We start from the raw sequence: 22,924 nt of genomic DNA on the forward strand, positions 1-22,924 counted from the left end.
TGTCATTCTCCATTGCAATGAATAGCCTAAAACACTGTTGACATTGTGTGTGAGGTGATGATAATATAGAAGCACCATAACAATTGAGGGACGTTCATTGTAGTTAGCCTACTATCAGACACCCCACACACACCTTTATAGCCTACACATGTACACTGGCCAGGTAGACCTACACATGTACACTGGCCACGTAGACCTTTACATGTACACTGGCCACCTAGACCTATACATGTACACTGGCCATCTAGACCTATACATGTACACTGGCCACGTAGACCTACACATGTACACTGGCCACGTAGACCTACACATGTACACTGGCCACGTAGACCTACACATGTACACTGGCCACGTAGACCTACACATGTACACTGGCCACGTAGACCTATACATGTACACTGGCCACGTAGACCTATACATGTACACTGGCCACATAGACCTAATTCGTGCTCATGCTCCTATTCAACAAAAAAATTAAAATGCACACATTAGAGGGTGAGCGAGATATGTTTATAAAACACACTATCTTCTTGGCTCCACATTTTCAAATAGGAATGTCTTTATGAAAATACTAAATTGTAGATCATGAGAAATCTGAGACAAGCCCAGCTATAATATAAAATGCAGGTACAACATCAATGGCCACTGCTAGACAATTTTGTGGACTTAATGCACTTACTGGTCTGACCTGTGGCTGCATGAACTTCCTTTTGCATTTTATGTGCATTATGAGCTAACGATAGGCCTATTTGATGTGCCGATGTGTGTTATTTTGGCCCGTGCAAATGACATTCTATTTGTCTTCACCTGTCACTTTCAGTAGGAAATCGTTAACAATTAGCCTACAATATAAACAAAATTAGAATTAGAAAATCGAAAGAGATGTGTGCATAATGTATTTACTATTCATATTTTCTACAATTTGTAGTTTGTTAACAGGTTTTTTCCTGAATGCATCATAGCTGCATGTCTTCTAATATCATTGGTTTGTTTGAGCTCAACATTGTTTCAACTGCTTATTTTCCGCGTTAATGGAATGGACAGATATTTGCATATAGAGGGTAGTGGAGACGTGATCGGTATCTTTTTTGTAAACTTCAAAGTGGTTATAGTAGTGGTTATACTTGTAGGCCTACTGTTGTAAAGGAATTGGAAAACTAGCCTATTAAATGTAGTGGTTAGACTTGGAATTGGAAAACTAGTTTATTCTTTATATCATTACAATACAATCCCAACTCATAACAACATTTAAGAATTTAATTTAGATTTTTATTGTAATTGACAATATTCTTCTATTTATGCTAGCAGAGCTATTTGGCTTCATTGATGTTACATTGCAGCGGATGTTTAGTGGTGTAGTACAACATGAGATGAGATGTGTGCTCCACTTGTAAAATATAACAAGCAGTCAGGGAAACTTCAGCGACTGGCAGAACTTTTAAGTCACTGATGTGAGGATTATCCTGATTTACGATTATCCCGATTATGGAATTTCTCCACTATTTCATAATCGTGAGTTTATCATGGCGATTAGTGCTAAAATGATCTTTCGTCCCATCCCTATTCAGCTGTCTACATATAACATGTTAGCAGTTGGACAATGTTACATAGTGGTTAACTGTCCTACTTTCAGAGGACTGTCTTTTCACTTTGACTGCCTTGGTCCAATAAATGATAAAGGAACCTTTTGTTTTTGATGACACTGATTTATTCATTGATGGATTTACATTTGAAACATTAGTTAATTATTTAGATTTTGCAGGTTACATTGACTGGTTTGCTGAATGTACCACATGATATGAGGATTGTACTTAGAGTTTTGACAACTGAATAAGTTTCAAAACATTTGCCAAATTGATTGAGAAACTGTAATATACAGGCTAATGGTATTAAACAATGATTCTTTAAGCCATGCCAATTTACATGCTGTCATTATGATAATTATATATTATATAATGAGTTATGACTTTACTTACAAGCAAAGATTATCTGTGAATAAACATGACTAAGTTAAAAAAGATGGTTCCTCCTGCTTGCTTCCAACTTGCTTGACTAAAATGGCACTAACTTCCTATGTGTCCTTTCCATGTGACTAAGGCCAGCCAATTAATTCCAGAAAGTGGAACTGACTTCCTACATGGGTTCTTACCATGTGACTAAGGTCAGCCAATGAATTCCAGAAAGTGGCACTAAGGGTGGGAAAGGGTGACAAATGAACCACAATGCTTGCTTCTAACTCGCTTGACTAAAATGGCTGCATTAACTTCCTACATGTGTCCTTTCCATATGACAAAGGCTAGACAATGAATTCCAGAATGTGGAACTAACTTCCTACATGTTCTTTCCATGTGACTAAGGCCAGCAAATTAATTCCAGAAAGTGGCACTAAGGGTGACAAATGAACCACAATCAATTATAATATAAGCAAAATTAATGACAAATGCAGTTCAGTTCAAAGGTTTATTTGTCATTTACAATAAGTTATGCCAATGAAATGCTTGGTTTACCAACTCCTGACAGTGCAGTAAAAAGTTACGAAGTAACAGTAATTATAATAAAAAAATAAAGATAACACAATCAATCAATAATAACACTATACAAAAACATGCATCAATAATAATTACTATACAACTATACAACCGTAGTGCAAAGTAAAGTGACAGGTATGCATGATATAAAGTGACAGGTGTGCATGGGTCTATGGATGGAAGGGAAGAGGGGTTCCTGAGTTGAACAGCCTTACAGCCTGTGGAAAGAAGCTGCCTCGTAGCCTGTTTGTTTTGGACAGAATACTCCTGTACCTTCTCCCTGATGGCAGCTTGGTAAATTCTGACAGCCTGATGGCATCCACTATCCTGATAGAAAATGTGTCCTGAGTTAATGAATTGCTCTCAGGTGAATCTTGAATGTCACTAATGAAGGGTAATGTGTGAAACGTTAGATCAGCCAATTATCAACCAGTTCTCTAAAATAGCTTAGAGGTGCATATCATGAACCTTTAATTGACAAGCAAGTATAGACGGGGCACAACACAGTGGTACAATGTCAGACAATGGAAGAACCACCAGGAAAGAAACAGGGTCAACAGCCGGGAAAAAGAAGACCAGCTAGGATGTGTGATGGAAGGTTGGGGAGGCAAAACAAAGGAAGTGATAGAAGAAGCCAGGGAGACAGGCACATTTCCCATTGAATATGGAACATAGGCACATTTCCCATTGAATAAGGGCCACTATTGTGGACCATGTTCTCAGTCATGGCTTTACAATTGCCGAGGCTGGCCGAAGGGTGCAGCAAAATGTTAGGAGAACAACCGTGTTTTCAATCATTCAAACATATATTATCCAACACTGGGCACTGTACTGTAATACTGTACATGTACTGTAATGCTTCATATTACTGTAGTCCACTTGTATTTTACAGTGTACAGTAAATATACTTTATACAGATACATACTGTAACATGCAACACACACGTATACATATATACAGTGTATGTATACATATTTGAACAGTGACATATTTTTTTAAATCTTTCTCAAGCTGGTGTTTTGCATTACTGTATTTTCCCACATAGGACTAAAGGAATACCTCACAGGGGCGGCAGAGGACCCTTTCCCACACAGGACTAAAGGAATACCTCACAGGGGCGGCAGAGGACCCTTTCCCACACAGGACTAAAGGAATACCTCACAGGGGCGGCAGAGGACCCTTTCCCACACAGGACTAAAGGAATACCTCACAGGGGCGGCAGAGGACCCTTTCCCACACAGGACTAAAGGAATACCTCACAGGGGCGGCAGAGGACCCTTTCCCACACAGGACTAAAGGAATACCTCACAGGGGCGGCAGAGGACCCTTTCCCACACAGGACTAAAGGAATACCTCACAGGGGCGGCAGAGGACCCTTTCCCACACAGGACTAAAGGAATACCTCACAGGGGCGGCAGAGGACCCTTTCCCACACAGGACTAAAGGAATACCTCACAGGGGCGGCAGAGGACCCTTTCCCACACAGGACTAAAGGAATACCTCACAGTGGCGGCAGAGGACCCTTTCCCACACAGGACTAAAGGAATACCTCACAGGGGCGGCAGAGGACCCTTTCCCACACAGGACTAAAGGAATACCTCACAGGGGCGGCAGAGGACCCTTTCCCACACAGGACTAAAGGAATACCTCACAGGGGCGGCAGAGGACCCTTTCCCACACAGGACTAAAGGAATACCTCACAGGGGCGGCAGAGGACCCTTTCCCACACAGGACTAAAGGAATACCTCACAGGGGCGGCAGAGGACCCTTTCCCACACCTCAACAGGAGGAGGCTATTTGCACTGTGGTCAGAGCAAATAATGCCATTAGACTAAGGAAGATAGAGTGCCATTACAGAAGACAACAATGTCTTTGAAAACATTAAATGCCATTAGACTAAGGAAGATAGAGTGCCATTACAGAAGACAACAATGTCTTTGAAAACATTAAATGCCATTAGACTAAGGAAGATAGAGTGCCATTACAGAAGACAACAATGTCTTTGAAAACATTAAATTTGTTAGCATCTCAACTATCAACAGAAAAAGAAACCACATGAGCATGAAACAGCTGTACCATAAATGGTGTGAAGTGAAGGAGCTACAGCACTAGTATGTGCATACAATAACTACTTCACAGTAAACAGTACAACATTTTATATTGATAAACAATACGGTGACCTGTACACATTTGCTAAGGCTATAGAAACAAACATGCAATATGTATGTATACATTTAATGTTACCATAACTGTATCTCCAGAATGAAAATACATGTTATTCATTAAATTAATTTTGTATCTTCTGGGATATAGTGAAAAGAGGACCAAGTGGAATCAAGTGAACCACCTCACAACTTCATATATCTACTACATAACTACTGTGGATGTGCCTGGCCACCGGGGAGGGAACATCACTGTGCTGTTTTGTCAACTCGTATTCCCCTTATAGGGCCATAAAACACACAGCATCTCCTCACCTTAGAGGCCCTCTACAGGGATCCCTGATGATGAGAGGGGTTTGTTTCAAGATCATTATGAGTTTCCATCACTTCAACACCATCAGGCAATGTGACCCACAACATTATGCTGCTGGAATTCCACTCACATGAAATGAGACAAAAGGTTGTTGACTTCCAGAAGCTAAGGATTTGGCTGCAAAAAGTGCATCAAAGTGAACAGTAGAGGCTGGGTGATAAAATCAAACAATGTCATTGCGAATACAGAAAAGACAAAAACAAGACTATTTTGCAGCACAAAGGGGGAAAAAATACAAATTTAGAAAGGAAACAATGCAGCATGGAAAGAATCTTTTGGAATGTTTGATCCATGTGATGCATCCGTGGCAGCCAGCAGGGTCATGTAAGTATGGGGCTGGTGCTCGTTGACCTTCCACCTCCATGTAGAATAGAACTTCTCAGTTGGGATGAGGAATGGGGAACAGCGTGGTCCATGAGTAGAACTCTTCAGTTGGGATGAGGAATGGGGAACAGGAAGGGAGGAATTCCAGCAGCATACTGTAGTGGGTCACATTGCCTTGATGGTGTTTGAGTGATGGAAACTTAATGATCTTGAAATTAACCCCTCTCGTCATCAGGGATCCCTGTGGAGGGTCTCTACTTTCAGGGATTTCCTGAAAGTTTCTTTAACCAGGGCTTTCAGCACAGTGTATTTTTAAGACATTTGAAATTAATAGGCCATGAGCTAGGTGGGTTGCAATTTAAAATAAAAATGTATGGGATATGTTAGGTATTCACAGTTGACTATGGTATAACAGACAATAAAGCAAACTTATAGATATTAAATGTGTTCAATAACCATGTCTCTGTCATTAACAATTACAGTCATGGGTGGTAACTCTAGAGTTCACTTGAAAGGGCAATGCATATTGGGAAATAATTATCTTCTATATTTTTATGTACTGTAAACAGTAACTATTAAGTTCCAATAAATTGTAATTTTTAAGTAATTACAATTTAAGTTTGTTGACTTAAATATTTTGATGTAATCAGTTTCTACAAAAGAGTATTCTGAATGTATTAGGTTTTACAGTGTACAAATGGCAATACTAAACGTGCAATTAAGACAAATAGAGGAAGGCAGAAAGTTCACAGGTTTTAGGTATAGTAAATGTTAAAGTGGGATATTAGATGTTCGGGTTAAAATGGCAATTTCTAAATTGCATTCTAGATGTGCAAACGAGGCAAATGAAGGACTAATCTAGTAAGGTAGCATGATCAACCGGGAAGCAGCACTAAGGTCCTCAAGCTAGACGTGTCTGTAACAACTGTACAAATGTAATTCTAAGTATGCAAAATATAAATGTGCAAAGAGGCACATTTAATGTAGAATATACAAGATCCATGTGCAACTGAAATGCAGGGATAGCAGCGGTGAGGTTCCTAAAGTAGACACATCCCTGTAACAACTGAAAAAAATCCATTATCAGGATTTGCAAGGCAGTGTCAGAGTAGTACAAGGGAGTAGTGTGACCTGAGATACCGGGTGGTGGCATGGTAAATGATCAGTCACAGAGTTCAGCAGGGTTACAGTTCCTGAGCATGCTGGTGCAGGACAGAAGAGACCTGTACCCCCTGCCTGATGGGAGGAAGGCAAACAGTTTGTGGCATGAATATGAAGGGTCCCTGATGATCCTGCGAGCCCTGTTCATACACCGTTTGCGCTTGAGGTCTGTGATGGCAGGACATTGGGCACCAGTGTGGCTATGGCCTTCTGGTTGGCTATGGAGCAACCGCTAAACCACACTGTGGCGCAGTTTGTCAGAATGCTCTCAATTGTGCAGCGCTAAAGGTTCACAAGGATCCTGGAGGACAGATGGGCTTTATTCAGCCCATGCACTGCTGCGCCGTTCTGATCAGAACTGAGGTGTTGAGGGTCTAGGAGAGGTCCTCGGAGATGTGGACACCCAGGAATTTGAAGCTGGACATGCTCCACCTCAGTGCCATCGATGAGGATTCAGGCATGGCTGCAGCTTTTAGACTTCCTGTAATCCACAATGAGCTCCTTGGTTTTCTTTGCATTGAGGGTCAGATTGTTGTCAGCCCACCATGCCCTGTAGGCTGACTCGTCATTGCCACTGATCAGGCCAACCACCATGGTGTTGTCTGCAAACTTCACAATAGTGTTGGAACTATCAGGAACGCAGTCGTGGGTGAAGAGGGAGTACAGGAGGGGACTTAGCACACAGCCTTGTGGAACACCAGTGTTCAGAATCAGGGTGGAGGAGGTGAAGTTGTCTAACCTGACAGACTGGGGTCTGTTGGTTAGGAAGTCCAAAGTTGCAGAGAAAGGGGCTGATCCCCAGGTCATGGTGTTTGTTGACCAGCCTAGAGGGGATGAATGCTGAGCTTAAGTAGATTAATAGTATTCTCACATATGTGTTGGTTTTGTCCAGGTGGGTCAGTGCAGAGTGTAAAGCTACGGAGATGGCTATGGAGATAGACCTCTTCGACTGGCAGGAAAAGTGGTAGGGATCCAGTGTTGAGGTAGGCAGGACTTAAGGTGGGCCAGAACTAGTTTTTCAAAGCAGTTCATGAACATGTGGGTGAGTCGGAAGTCATTCAGATGCAAGTCGACTGCTTCGACACAATTATTGTGGTCTTGAAGCACGGTGGAACAACCACTTGGGCCAGTGACATGTTGAAAATGACAGTAAAGACCTTGGCCAGCTGCCCTGCACACGCCCGGGGACGCCATCAGGACCAGCAGCCTTGCGTGCATTCACCCTGCTCAGTGCAGATGACACTTTTGTGGTGGATAGGCTGAGGGGGAGGAAGTCTGGGTTCAGCTTTAATGGCTGGATCTTTGGGGGGTGCTTATGCGCAGTAATGGAGTAGACGTGTTTTCAGAGTGCTCTGTGACGTCTCCTTAATTTAACTTTCATATTATTGCACTAACTCTATTTTACGCTTATTTGCCCTTAAAACTGTGCTGTAAACTGTCGGGAGTGGTTTTATGCCAACATGCCTAAGAAAAACGATAGTCAGAGGGATACATCCAAGACGAGCTCATCGGCCGCTAGCAACGATGCAATACTAGCTGGTATTGCTAGCCATGGGGCTGAGCTCGCGAAAATCACCTCTCTCATGGATGGCCTAAAGAAATCTCTGGAGAGCCGTCTCGACGCAATCGAAGTAACGCTATGATTGCTTCAGAAAAAAAAACATGAAACTGAGCTCTGCTTTGATGATTTTGACGAAGCCTTGTCAGCCAGTGACAGCCACCTAACAGCTCTGGAAGCTACGTGCAGCGAGCTACAGGTGGCTAACGGTCTCCTGAGGGCGAAAGTGAATGACTTGGAGGGCCGCTCCCGCAGACTCAGTGTCAGGATTGTGGGCATTAAAGAAGGGGAAGAGAAAGGCAGCCCTACTGACTTTGTTTCTAAGCTGATTCCAGAGTTACTCGGCTAAGACAACTTTAACAGACCTGTAAAAATAGACTGCGCCCACCGTAGCCTGAGACCGAAGCCTCGACCTAATGAGCGGCCCCGGATCATCAATGCCAAGGTCCACAACTAGCGGGACGTGTTCGACATACTGCAACTCAGTCATCAACAAGCACCCCTGTACTATCACGGTCTATTATTTTCCCTGACTCCACGGCGGAGGTCCCTGCACAGCGGCAAGCCTATACAAGCGTGAGGAAGCGACAAACCGAAGCTGGTGCTAAATGTTCCCTGCGTTTTACAGCCAAGCTGCATGTCGACTACAACAACAAATCAAAGATGTTTGTGTCTCCAGCTGATGCTGAACGGTTTGCCAACTCTTTAGGCCAAGCGAATGACTCTTAAATTGAGATTTTCCTATGCCACGTTTTGATAAAGGTTCAGGTTTAACTTTTACTTTCAGTTGGTCATTGATGCAGCATTGTAACGTCATGTGTTTAAATAGCGTTTCACACAGTGTCCTTTTCGGGTACGCAAATCTATGACTGGGACAATTTCATTTATTTTTCTTATTTTTTTTATTGTTATTATAATTATATTTTTAAATAATTTTAGATTTTACTGATTGACACTCCCAGCTATTTGTATTAATCTATGCGTTTATCTTTTCATATATACACACTTCTTTGTGGTATTTTCTCCTTATTTTCTTAAGTTTGATGTTCTATGCTGCACCGTTTGTACCCTTCCTCCTGTTATTTACATCTCACCAAGCGTGTGTTCTGAATATCGCTTACTGAGTACTATTTGTGGGTGCAATTCAATCATTTGTTAATGTTTTGGAGATGCGCACAGGGCCCCATCGTAAGTGGGCCTTTTTGTGTGTCATTTGGCGGGCTCTGTTACCCGGCTGCCTCCTTGTTAGCTAGTGGGATGTACCGCTTAGTTCTTTTAGCGGGTTTGGGTTTTTTGGGGTTTCTATTTGTTTTTCTTTATCTGTCTTTTTTTATTATGCTTTGTTTTGCCAGCCCTTTATATGTCACGTGTCCAACTTCATCCTATGTCCCTCCGCATAGATATATGTCATTTACTCACTTAGATCAGGGATAAGTCACATCATTTTTACTACTTGGAACTGTAGGGGTATGGGCAGGGCTCTTAAACGAGTTGAAGTATTCTCACATTTGAAGTCCTTGTCGTCTGATATTGTATTTTTACAGGAGACCCATATTCAACCTTCAGAGCAGAGGCACTTAAGATCTGCGTGGGTGTCACAGGTGTACCAGTCCACCTTTTCCTCCAAGGCGAGGGGGGTTGCCATTCTTGATCGCAGAACCATCCCATTTGTATTCAAATCGCAGACTACCAATCCAGGTGGGAGGTTCATTCTACTAAACATTTATGCCCCAAATTTCGATAACCCCGATTTTTTCTGTCAAATATTCAACCTTGTCACAGAATACAATGATTTCAACATAATTATTGGTGGCATCTTTAATTGCTATTTTGATCCACTATTGGATAGGTCCTCCTCATCCGTGGCCCCATTATTGAAATCTGTCTCTGTTCTCAATAACCTTGCCAATTCTTTAGATTTGGTTGACATATGGAGGCACCAGCTCCCCGTAGAAAATATATTTTCGTTTTTCTCTCCTGTGCATGGCAGTTTCACTAGAATTGATTATATACTGGTTAACTCCAGACTTATTTCAAATGTAATAAGCTCAACTTACCATAGTATCTTAATTTCCGACCATGCGCCCCTTTCATTGGTGATTGACTTTAAACTTTATGCCCCTCAATATAGCTGGAAATTCAACCCTTCTCTATATTTAGATGACGCGTTCAGTGGCTATATATCAACCAAAATTGTTGATTTTATGCTCATTAATGACAATGGCGCTGTCTCTGATTCTACTTTGTGGGAGTCATTTAAAGCCTCTCGCAAAAGGGTCAGGCTCAGGCTTCACACTGATATTGAGGCTGAACTAGCTAAACTGGAGGAGGAATATCAAAACTCAGGCTCTGAAGATACACTTAGCTCTATTTTGAAAGTGAAATTCGAATACAGTCGTATTCTGGGCGAGTAGGTTGGGAACTATATTCGCAAACTGAAGCAGAAGCACTTTGAGTTGGGTGAGAAGACGGATAAATTGCTCACTAGGCAACTGAAGGGCGTCATTTCTGATAGGGCAATACTTAAAATGTCCTCCTCCACCGGTCAGCTATTAACTGATCACAGGCAGATTAATGACAGATTTTTTAGTTTTTATAGCCAGCTATATATTTCCAGATCTATTGCCACGGATACAGACATTGCCAATTTTCTTCATACTTTAGACATTCCATTTCTTTCTGAGTTTGCAAGACTAGAATTGGAATCTGAATTTACACTGGAGGAGATGAGAAACGCTATTCGTTCTTTTCCCGGTGGCAAAGCATGCGGTCCAGATGGGTTTGGGATCAAATTTTACAAGACGCACATAGACGTTATCGACCCCCTCCTACAGCGGATGGTCATTTGCTCAGTGAAAAAGGGTACTTTCCCTCATACACTCTACGACGCCCATATCTGTGTCCTATTAAAAAAGGACAGAGACTAAACAAATGTCTCTTTGTATCGTCCCTTGTCTCTGCTTAACTCCGACCAAAAAATTATAGCTAAAGTCCTGTCCAACCAGTTAAAAAAATATATTGGCACTTTAATTCATCCTGATCAATCAGGTTTCATCCCGATAGATTTTCCTTCTCAAACAGGAGGTGTCTGCTTAATTTAATGTATTAAACTAAATTGCCCCACTCTGCTGTGATCTCTCTTGATGCCCAGCAGGCCTTTGATCAGGTGGAGTGGAAATACATGTTTGCTGCATTTGACAAATTTGGGTTTGGGTCGAAATGTATGAATATATTAAAAATGCTTTATGCTGCTCCCCAATCTTCTGTTCTAACAAACCACAAAAGATCTTCACCGTTCCCGTTACACCGCGGCACCAGGCAGAGCTGCAGCCTCTCTCAGATGCTCTTTGCTTTAGCTCTTGAGCCGCTGGTCATTGCCATTACAGCCAACCCCTAAATTTCTGGCATAAGGTGCAGCACATCCGAATGCACCGTCAGTCTATACGCAGATGATATAATTCTGACCCTTTCAGATGTAAAATCATTCCTTTCACCCCTTCTTAAACTGATAGATGGTTTTGGACGATTCTCTGGATTTACTATGAACTGGGAGAAATCTGTTTTTATGCCTCTATCTAATGGTCTTGACTCAATTTTTCTTCACAATCTGCCCTTTACAGTATCCCATGAAAATGTTTCCTACGTGGGGATTAACATCCCCAGAAATCCAAAACTTATCTTTAAACGTAATTATATGGATCTGATTGGCAGGCTTAAGTGTATGATAGATAAGTGGAAACTTCTCCCCCTCTCATTGATTGGCCGTGTCAACATTGTTAAAATGGTTGTGCTCCCAAAATTTACTTATTTATTTCAGAATGATCCCATCTTCCTCACTTCCTCCTTTTTCAAGACGTTAGACTCTATTATCATGCCCTTCGTCTGGGCCTCCAAGCCCGCCCGTATTTCAAAGGCCCACTTACAGAAGTCCACGCAGGAGGGTGGTTTAGGCCTGCCTGTCTTTCGGTATTACTACTGGGCCTGTAACGCCAGAGCATGGGTTTTCTGGAATCAGTCCACGGCTGTAGGGTCAGAGTTGAGCAGTCCCGGCCCTAGATGGCCTGAGATTGAGCTTAGTAATGCTGTGTCACTTACTGGTGCCTCCTTGTCAGCCATTCTATTCTCAAAACCTGATATTAAAATTCAATAGCTAAAGAATAATTTATTACTCTGCAACTCGATACATTTTTTTAAGCAAATCAAGGTAATTCTGAACCTCCCAGGAAAGTCAATTCATGCCCCCATATTTCAGAACCCCTGTTTCAAGCCTGGTATGATGGATGCTGTTTTTATGCAATGGTCAAATAAAGGTTTAACTATCAGAGATCTCTACATTGATAATTACTTTGCATCTTTTGCCCAACTCCAGGCTAAGTTTAAACTCCCTACTAATACATTTTTTCGTTATCTACAAATTAGGAATTTTGTCAATCATACTTCTTCTCTTCTAGATGTGACCCCCATGCAACATGACTTCTTTGATATAATGACCACCCCTCCGAACTCCAAACATTTGGTCTCTCAGTTTGTTAATCTCTTCGTTGTGGCAACCCCATCTCTCCATATTAAAGAGGTGTGGATCAAGGACACTGGTGAAATTATATCTGATGAGCAATGGGTGATAGGTTTAAACAGGATAAAATCATGCTCTATTAATGCTCGACATCAGCTTATCCAGTTTAAAGTAGTTCATAGGTTGCATTATTCCAAGACTAGACTGAATAAATGTTTTCCTGCTGTTTCCCCAACTTGTGATAAATGCAAATCAGCTGATGGAACTCTTGGGCATCTTTTCTGGTCCTGCTCTAAGCTCACAAGACTCTGGGTTGACATTTTTAGTTTGTACCATGCTGTTTACAATTGACAACTAGCTCCTGACTGTCTCTTAGCGATATTGGGCTGCTCCAACGATTCTTTGGCTCTTCCATTTGCTTTACAACAAGCCCTCATGTTTGGTATGACCATCGCAAAACGGGTTATCCTAATGGAGTGGAAGTCAGCTTCCCCTCCTTGTTTCAACTGGTGGCTTAATGATATGGTTTCCTGTTTATACCTTGAAGAAATTTGGTTTTCTATGTCTAACTCTCAAGATAAATTCAAGAAGATCTGGGGCCCTTTCATAGAATACATCAGGAAGAAGGGACCACAAACCAGGACCTAAATTATTATTATTTTTTTTTTTTATTCTTTATCCTTACTGTGACCCTGTCACTCCTTTCAGGCCCAGGCCTCCTTGACTCAGTCTGTGGACGTTTTGGGACATCTGCTCAGTGACTGGACATGTATATGTATACTTTTTATTTTTTATATAATGTGTGTTTGCTGGCTGTTTGTGCTTTTTGTTTTTGTTTTATCTGTATAAAGTATGTAAATCTGCATAAATACAATTATAATGGCTGGATCTTTGTTGTCCCTGTCGAAGCGAGCATTAAACCTGTTTAACTCGTCGGTGAAGGTAGAGACGTCGCTGGCTGTGGGGGTAGGGTTCTTAGGCCGGAAGTCAGTGATGGCTTGGATGCCATGCCACATGTGTCAGGGTTCGGAGTTGTTGTAGATATTCTCCTCAATCCGCAGTTTGTGGTCATTTTTAGCCATCTTGATGCCTCTTTTGTCAGACCTCTCTGTTAGTCCATGGCTTCTGGTTAGGGAAGCAGATGTTGATGTTATCCAGAATGGAAGAAGCATATGTTTCAATGTCCGTAAGGGAGTCAAGGGAGGCTTGAGTGGCAAACAAACTCCAGTCTGTGTGTTGAAACTGGTGCTGTAGAAGTGAGTGAGAAGCCACACTGATGGTTTGCACATCATCGCATTCTGTTTTAATTTGTATTTTATGCAATGTCTCAACTTTTGTGGAAACAGGGTTGTACATTAGTTGCCAAGATGCCAAAAAGTGCATTTGAATTCATTATGCTGCTGCAATCATTCATTCAAAAAAGAAAATTGAGCCCGTTCCAGAGCCGTTCTATTAACTAAACTAGTACGACTACCTCCACCCTGACACTACCTCCACCCTGACACTACCTCCAACCTGACACAACCTCCACCCTGACACAACCTCCAATGTGACACAACCTCCACCGTGACACTACATCCACCCTGACACTACCTCCAACCTGACACTACCTCCAACCTGACTCTACCCCCACCGTGACGCAACCTCCACCGTGTCACTACATCCACCGTGACACTACCTCCACCCTGACACAACCTCTAATGTGACACAACCTCCACCGTGACACTACATCCACCCTGACACTACCTCCAACCTGACACTACCTCCACCGTGACACTACCTCCACTGTGACACAACCTCCACCATGACACAACCTCCACCGTGTCACTACATCCACCGTGTCACTACATCCACCCTGACACTACGTCCACCATGACATTACCTCAACCATGACACAACCTCCACCATGACACTACCTCAACCATGACACTACTGTACATCCACCCTGACTGTACATCCACCCTGACACTACCTCCAACCTGACACTACCTCCACCATGACACAACCTCCACTATGACACTACCTCCTCCATGACACTACCTCCACCATGACACTACCTCAACCATGACACTACCTCCACCATGACACTACTGTACGTCCACCCTGACACTACCTCCAACCTGACACTACCTCCACCATGACAAAACCTCGACCGTGACACTACCTCCACCCTGACACTACGTCCACCATGACACTACCTCAACCATGACACTACCTCCACCATGACATGACCTTAACCATGACACTACTGTACATCCACCCTGACACTACCTCCAACCTGACACTACCTCCACCATGACAAAACCTCCACCATGACACTGCCTCCACCCTGACACTGCCTTCACCATGACAGTGCCTCCACCCTGACACTGCCTCCACCCTGACACTACATCCTTTCTAGTATCACAGGTAGAAAGTCACTTTGACATGATGCTGATGTGTGTAGTATATCTAGGCCCTCGTGCTTTCCACTCATTACATCACAAGACAGAATTTACTGGCAACGTGGACATTTGTCCATAATGGACGCTCATTGTGGCAGCGCCTCACATATCTCCAATTTGGAGGGTTTGGGTTCAAAGCAGAATTTTAATTTCAAGTGGACCTTGTATGCATTTTCAAGTTTCAAGGTATATTTGTCAAATGCATCGAACAACACAGCGTCATCCTGCACAAAGAAATTATTGTGACCTGTCACCCGACAACTACATGGTGAGTGTTAAGAAGAAGAGTATTTAAGCAAAAATATAGCCACACAAAAAAATAAAGCAACACTATACATAACACTGTACACTAGCAGCAGTTGAAAAAAAGAGTACTGTAAACTAGCAGCAATTAATTACTTCATGTAATTATTTTCCTTTAATTCTGTTCGACTCACTTAAGGATACTACTAATTTGAGAAATAATGTTACCCAATAGAAGTTGTGGTTTGGGTCAGCAATCAGAGATTTGGATGTTCTGACTTGTTATACTGTTACCCGTCACAATTTCACCCAGAAGTTAAGATTTGGGTCAGCGATCAGAGATAGGGTTGGATGTTCTGACCAAGAAGTTAAGGTCTGGGTCAGCGATCAGAGATAGGGTTGGATGTTCTGACTTGTTATACTGTTACCCATCAGAATTTCACCTAGAAGTTAAGGTTTGGGTCAGCGATCAGAGATAGGGTTGGATGTTCTGACCCAGAAGTTAAGGTTTGGGTCAGCCATCAGGGACTGGGATGGTCTTAGATGTACTTACCTGTAATAATGTTATCCAGTAAGGTGGTGGGCATGCAGAATATTCCCACCAACAGGTCACTGACTGCCAGGTTGAGGATAAACAGATTAGTGACAGTCCTCATGTTGCGGCTCCACAGCACAATGAAGCACACCACTGCATTCCCGACCATGCACACCAGGAAGATCAGTAGGTAGGACAAGATGAAGGTGGCAGCGATACTGGGCTGGTGCAGGTAGAAGCCTACATAGGTGATGTTGTACCGGGGAACAAGATTCTCCCGGGAAATGTTTCTGTACACATCAGTCCAGCTGTCAGGGTCCATCTGACTCATGTTGGCCTCCAGCCACTCATTCACGGTCAATCTGGAAACCAGAGAAAGCAGTCAATGAAAAACATCTCACTTGTTTCACACAAACTGTTGTGTGATGTAATATGATTTGGGATGTGTTTCATACTAAGACTGTGGTTTATAAATTTGGACTAGAAAATTGTATGAGAAAAAAAAAGTCAAACATTGAAAATGAAACTGTCTCAATGGGTCTGAATAACTAATTAAATAAAGAAAGAAATGATGTCTTGGTTTAGGGCTTGACGTAGTGTCACATTAAATAATATCCATTATGCCAGCTGTCAATCAACCATCTCCAAGAGCAATTTGTCTTCTAGTGCTGGTGCTTTCATAACACTCTATCTAACCTCATAGAAAGGTCTGTTAGTTAAAGGAGTTCATTATTAAAGAAAGTTGTCAGAATAAATGACTTTGCAAATGACTAAATTTGACTAAATGTTCTAAAGCACAAGTACACTGCACAAAATCTAATATTGGTTAAGAAAAGTTTTAATTAACCAAATAAAATCTGCCAATGGTGTGAGAAAATGTCATTATGTAACAAGACAAATATTGTGAAAACAAGCTATATAAACTTCAGACAATCACTGAGAGGAAAACAGTGGTGGCTCCTAAATGGCTGTGTAAATGGAGTAGCCAGGGTCTGATGACAGGGTGAGAAGTTTTAATATAATAACCATTCAGATGATAGGGTGAACTGTTCTAATAAAATAACCAGTCTGATGACAGGGTGAACTGTTCTAATAAAATAACCAGTCTGATGACAGGGTGAACTGTTCTAATAAAATAACCAGTCTGATGACAGGGTGAACTGTTCTAATAAAATAACCAGTCTGATGACAGGGTGAACTGTTCTAATATAATAACCAGTCTGATGACAGGGTGAACTGTTCTAATATAATAACCAGTCTGATGACAGGGTGAACTGTTCTAATATAATAACCAGCATGATGATATGGGATGTAATAGGATGTTAGCGGGATGATATGGGATGATATTTGGATGATAGGGGATGTTATTGTGATGATATGGGTATGTAGTGGGGTGATATTATTGAGATATGTTGATAATTAAGAATGAATAGACTGAGTGTTAGTATTAGCTTGCATTCTGGTCCAACAGCTGGTTTTGTATGATTTTGGTCGTGACTTTAAACACTGTAAACAAGACTAAATGTAATTTTCTGTATTTCACAATGAATTTTATTTTTTACATAAAACCTTTATTTAATATTAGTCCTGTAAAATAGCTGTAAAGGTCTGTTATGAGGAAATAATTCAGTTTTTCCACAAACTTTGATTAGAAAAAATAAACTTGCATAAATAAGTAATAAATAAGTATTTCTTTTTTATTATCTATATCCCAGCTTGCAATATCCCAATATTTGCAGCATTTCATTTTGTTCATGTTTATTTTTGTTGTAATTGATAAGAAGATGACAAAGCTTTGTTTTTTTGTGCCATCTTGTTATTTACGTACAGTGTTATGCTCTGGAATGTTTTGGGGGATAATGGTTGTGTTTGTGTCCCAAACACAGAAATGAAGACGATTCTTTTTGGCTAGCTTAATTGTTTTATAGACTGTTTTGTGATTTCTTACAAAGCGAGTGGTCAAAATAGTAATAACTGATCTATACATACAATTAACTTCAAAGGCGAAAACATTCAGGAGAATTTGGGTGAGAAAACTGGTTCTTGCTGTGAAATTACAGGAATATACTTTTAAATAAAGTACATTTCTGTATTTCTACAGATTAATAATGTATTTTGTTTTACAATATAAATCTTTAAAACTGTCTTTTTCAGTCATCCCAGCTGCCAGAAATGTACCATAAATGTATAGTTTCTTTTTTACAGTGCTCAGTGACATTTGTATATACAGTGGGGCAAAAAGGTATTTAGTCAGCCACCAATTGTGCAAGTTCTCCCACTTAAAAAGATGAGAGAGGCCTGTAATTTCTATCATAGGTACACTTCAACTATGAGAGACAAAATGAGAAAACAAATCCAGAAAATCCCATTGTAGGATTTTTAATGAATTTATTGGTAAATTCCTCTGTAAAATAAGTATTTGGTCACCTACAAGCAAGATTTCTGGCTCTCACAGACCTGTAACTTCTTCTTTAAGAGGCTCGCCTGTCCTCCACTCGTTACCTGTATTAATGGCACCTGTTTGAACTTGTTATCAGTATAAAAGACACCTGTCCACAACCTCAAACAGTCACACTCCAAACTCCACTATGGCCAAGACCAAAGAGCTCAATGGCTTGTTGTTGACTCTCTATTGCGCACTTGTGCAGTTGGGCTGTACGCTACTAGCAATACTCGGCCCTCATTCAGGGGGGTTGCGGTTGGTGGGTGTCCCTTTGGTTGATGCCTGGCAATGTGGTTGGATTGATTTCCTGCCTGTTGGGCCCTGTCCGGGGCCTCCCCCGGGTAGGGCCACAGTGTCACCGGACCCCCCCGTCTCAGTTTCCAAGGTGTTACGCTGCTATATTATTGTGCTGGGGGACATGAGGGATGTACTACTAACTTTTCTCAGTTTCCTCCAATTTTAAATTTTAGAAGGAGATGAGGTCCTGGTCCACACCTGCGGATTACCTGGTTTGGGGGGACCGTTGCTGTTCCTGTCCTTGTCCACCTGGTCATACTTCTGACCTAGTCTAAAATCAAATATACTCTGGATTTAGCCAAGAGAAATTTATTTATTATTCCAATTGGACTCTTAATATCTCACCCGGCACAGCCAGAAGAGGACTGGTCACCCCTCTGAGCCTGGGTCCTCTCTAGGTTTCTTCCTAAAATTCGACCTTTTTAGGGAGTTTTTCCTAGCCACTGAAATTCAACACTACTGTTGTTTGCTCCTTGGGGTTTAAGGCCGGGTGTCTCTGTAAAGCACTTTGTGACAACTGCTGTTGTAAAAAGCGCTTTATAAATAAATTTTGATTGATTGATTGATTGAGCTGTCAAAGGACACCAGAAACTAAATTGTAGACCTGCACCAGGCTGGGAAGACAGAATATGCAATAGGTAAGTAGCTTTGTGTGAAGAAATCAACTGTGGGAGCAATTATAAAAAAATGGAAGACATACAAGACCACTGATAATCTCCCTTGATCCTGGGCTCCACGCAAGATCTCACCCCGTGGGGTCAAAATGATCACAAGAACGGTGAGCAAAAATCCGAGAACCACACAAGGGGACCTAGTGAATGACCTGCAGAGAGCTGGGACCAAATTAACAAAGGCTACCATCAGTAACACACTACGCCGCCAGGGACTTAAATCCTGCAGTGCCAGGCGTGTCCCCCTGCTTATGCCAGTACATGGCCAGGCCCGTCTGAGGTTTGCTAGAGAGCATTTAGATGGTCCAGAAGAGGATTGGAAGAATGCCATATGGTCAGATGAAACCAAAACATAACTTTTTGGTAAAAACTCAACTTGTCGTGTTTGGAGGAGAAAGAATGCTGAGTTGCATCCAAAGAACACCATACCTACTGTGAAGCATGGGGGTGGAAACATCATGCTTTGGGGCTGTTTTGGGGCCATGTATCATGAGATTTTGAGTGAAAACATCCTTCCATCAGCAAGGGCATTGAAGATGAAACATGTCTTTCAGCATGACAATGATCCCAAACACACCGCCCGGGCAACAAAGGAGTGGCTTCATAAGAAGCATTTCAAGGTCCTGGAGTGGCTTAGCCAGTCACCAGATCTCAACCCCATAGAAAATCTTTGGAGGGAGTTGAAAGTCGGTGTTGCCCAGCGACAGCCCCAAAACATCACTGCTCTAGAGGAGATCTGCATGGAGGAATGGGCCAAAATACCACCAACAGTGTGTGAAAACCTTGTGAAGACTTACAGAAATGTTTGACCTCTGTCATTGCCAACAAAGGGTATATTACAAAGTATTTAGATGAACTTTTTATATTATTTACCAAACCATAACTTACCAATAAATTCATTAAAAATCCTACAATGGGATTTTCTGGATTTTTATAGTTGAAGTTGAAGTATACCTGTGATGAAAATTACAGGCCTCTTTCATCTTTTTACGTGGGAGAACTTGCACAATGGGTGGCTGACTAAATACTTTTTTGACCCACTGTAATTAACATCCACCATAATGCATGTTCTCCTAGTTATGTCCTAGTCTCAATGTAATCAAAAAACATGTTTTCTTTTTTTTATATATATACTTTTAGGAGCTATATGCTTTACAGGACAGAAGACTGGACAGGAGCCTGGGTTACAGTTTTGACCCCACGTTATGTCACGTCCCTGGAATACAGTTTCGACCCCACGTTATGTCAGGGGTCTGGGATACAGTTTTGACCCCACATTATGTCAGGGGTCTGGGATACAGTTTTGACTCCATGTTATGTCAGGTCCCTGGAAAACAGTTTTGACCCCACATTATGTCAGGAGTCTGGGGTACAGTTTTGACCCCACGTTAGTCAGGAGTCTGGGGTACAATTTTGACCCTACATTACATCAAGTCCCTGTTGTAAAGTTTTGTCCAACACTGGTAAGGTTTCTACAAGCAGTTTAAATCTTTTGTTACACAAATCATTTTTCCCAATAATGAGGATACACAATAATTGTTCAAAATAATTATAACAATTCAAAAGATATGCTGTTTTATTTTTTTTTACAAATAATGGATACGAGTAGAATAACTGAATTCTGAATGTAAATACTTAATAATTTTGAATATTGGTCACAACCATTTGTCTCGCGTATTTCTAGTACCACAAAACTGAGAATTTTGAAAGAGATTATTCAAAATTTCGGATTTAACTTTATGATCAACAGATCTGCAATGTGTGTGTGCGTGTGTGTTCACGGTAACTGAGATCAGCAGATCAGGAACTGTATGTGTATTCTAAACTGTATGTGTATTCACATAGTTATACAGATCTATTCTACAATATTATCTTCCGTAGACCCGTTTGTCCACATATGAGGACACTATGTTTTAGACTTCCTGCACCATGTACTTCATTCTGCTTAACTTAAACCAATTGTCCTTATTAGAGGACAGTTGTCTGCGCCATGCTTAGATATTATACTTATCAGGTCGTACTAATCCAAAATAGCTAAGATAAATAAAAAATGCATACATTATCAAAGCTCAGGTTTTAGCAGGTTATGAAACAATTACATTAATGACTTGTAGCAACACATAGATCTATAGTAAAACACAAAAATGTACGTAATGACTTGTAACGAGGCACATTGCTGTCTTTTTCCATCTGTCTGAGTTGAAATTATGCAGTGTAATTATTGTGTTACGTGAATTATTCCGACCCTGAAGGGACTGAGAGCGTCAACCTGACAGAGTGAGGCTGTTTCAGATATCAAAGCAGACGGTTCAGGACAGGGATTTTTACAGTATGCCAATACATTGTTAAAGAAAACTGGGCAACGCAGCAGCACTGATGCAATGATAAAAATGCATTTTAGATATAGGCTTTTTTAGATGTTGGTAACAGTGGGTTCCCTTCTGTTTTTGGTCGGGTTGGTTTCAAATGTCAACCAAACAAGTGTTTGCAAGTCAGTTGTTTGTTGAAAAACTAAAAGCATCAATGATTATTAGTATCTATATTTTTAGCAGTTTGTATAACCCACACTTCATAATGATTTCGCTTAGATCTTCCGAAAACATGCAGCAGAATACATGCGTGGAAAATAGCCGCGTTACTGCGATAGGACTGTATTCAGTAGTGTGTATCCCCGTAAGCTGTAGCCGCGTCTCCTCTAATGTGCATCGGATACGCTCCAAAAACCGCAGCTAGGCTGTTTCATTGAATGCACAAATTCAAACAACCGGGAATAGTACGCAGCTCTGCTTCTTTCCTGTGTTTGTTCGGACGTGCAGCGAAGTTAACTACACAACGCTACTAATGGAATCGGATATCGACCTACCTTTCTTTGTGGGCAGCGTGCCTGGTTCAGTGCTTTCTGGAGTGTGACTATAGTGTTTACTCTAGTCCAAACAAACATGAATGTGAATATAATGTTCAGACCAGTCCAAACCAACCGAACCAAGAGTGCAAAGGCGCCAGAGTGTTTTTTAACTTAATCTTTAAAAAAGTACCTTAATGTTCGAAGTGAAAAGTGGTGAGTTTGGTTTAGATATCAAAAATAGTCAACAGTTAGCCAATGTGCGTATTTTTGTGGATATACTGTAAACGATACATTATTCTTTGCCCAGGCATCCGACACAGATATGACATAACTATAATCTCCAAATGTATATGTATATTGACATAACTATAATCTCCAAATGTATATGTATATGAAGTCATGGCGATGGAAATAAGACTTTCGTGTTTACTGTTAAACACAGCATTTGCTTTACCATGGTAAAGCAACTAATGCTGTGTTTTAAACAGTAAACACGGGAGTCTTATTTCAATCGCCATGATCATACTAAAATAACCGTCTGGATGAGATAGGAGTTACAGTTAAATAATTACACCCTAAAATAAATATTTGCATAAATAATTCTTACCTCATGTACGGGAGTGCTGAGGATACAGAAATTCAGTTTAGGAAACAAGGCAAGGCATGAATGAATAAAGTTGCAGCTCAATTCTTTTTTTAAATAAGTAAATTTGTGACAATAAAACGGTTAGTCCTGTGCGTCAATGGTGGAGACTACAGAACGATGTGCGCCTTCGCCCTACAGTGCAACCTGCCTAACAATGAGCCCCTCCGCTCATACGAACATC

The 22,924-nt window shown here is 41.3% G+C and overlaps 1 protein-coding gene across 1 annotated transcript in view; it reads right to left on the reverse strand.

Annotated features, from left to right (window-relative positions):
* Positions 1-22,924, reverse strand: part of npffr2a (neuropeptide FF receptor 2a) — a 51,893-nt gene extending 28,969 nt beyond the window's left edge. The window contains exons 1-2 of the mRNA XM_010899528.4: positions 22,705-22,924; positions 15,860-16,203 (exon numbers count right to left, since the gene is read on the reverse strand). Coding sequence (XP_010897830.1) covers positions 15,860-16,203; positions 22,705-22,709 — 349 coding nt within the window. The 5' untranslated portion in view covers positions 22,710-22,924. The remainder of the gene's footprint in view (positions 1-15,859; positions 16,204-22,704) is intronic.

Source organism: Esox lucius, chromosome 13 (assembly GCF_011004845.1).
Source record: "Esox lucius isolate fEsoLuc1 chromosome 13, fEsoLuc1.pri, whole genome shotgun sequence".
NCBI lineage: Eukaryota > Metazoa > Chordata > Actinopteri > Esociformes > Esocidae > Esox > Esox lucius.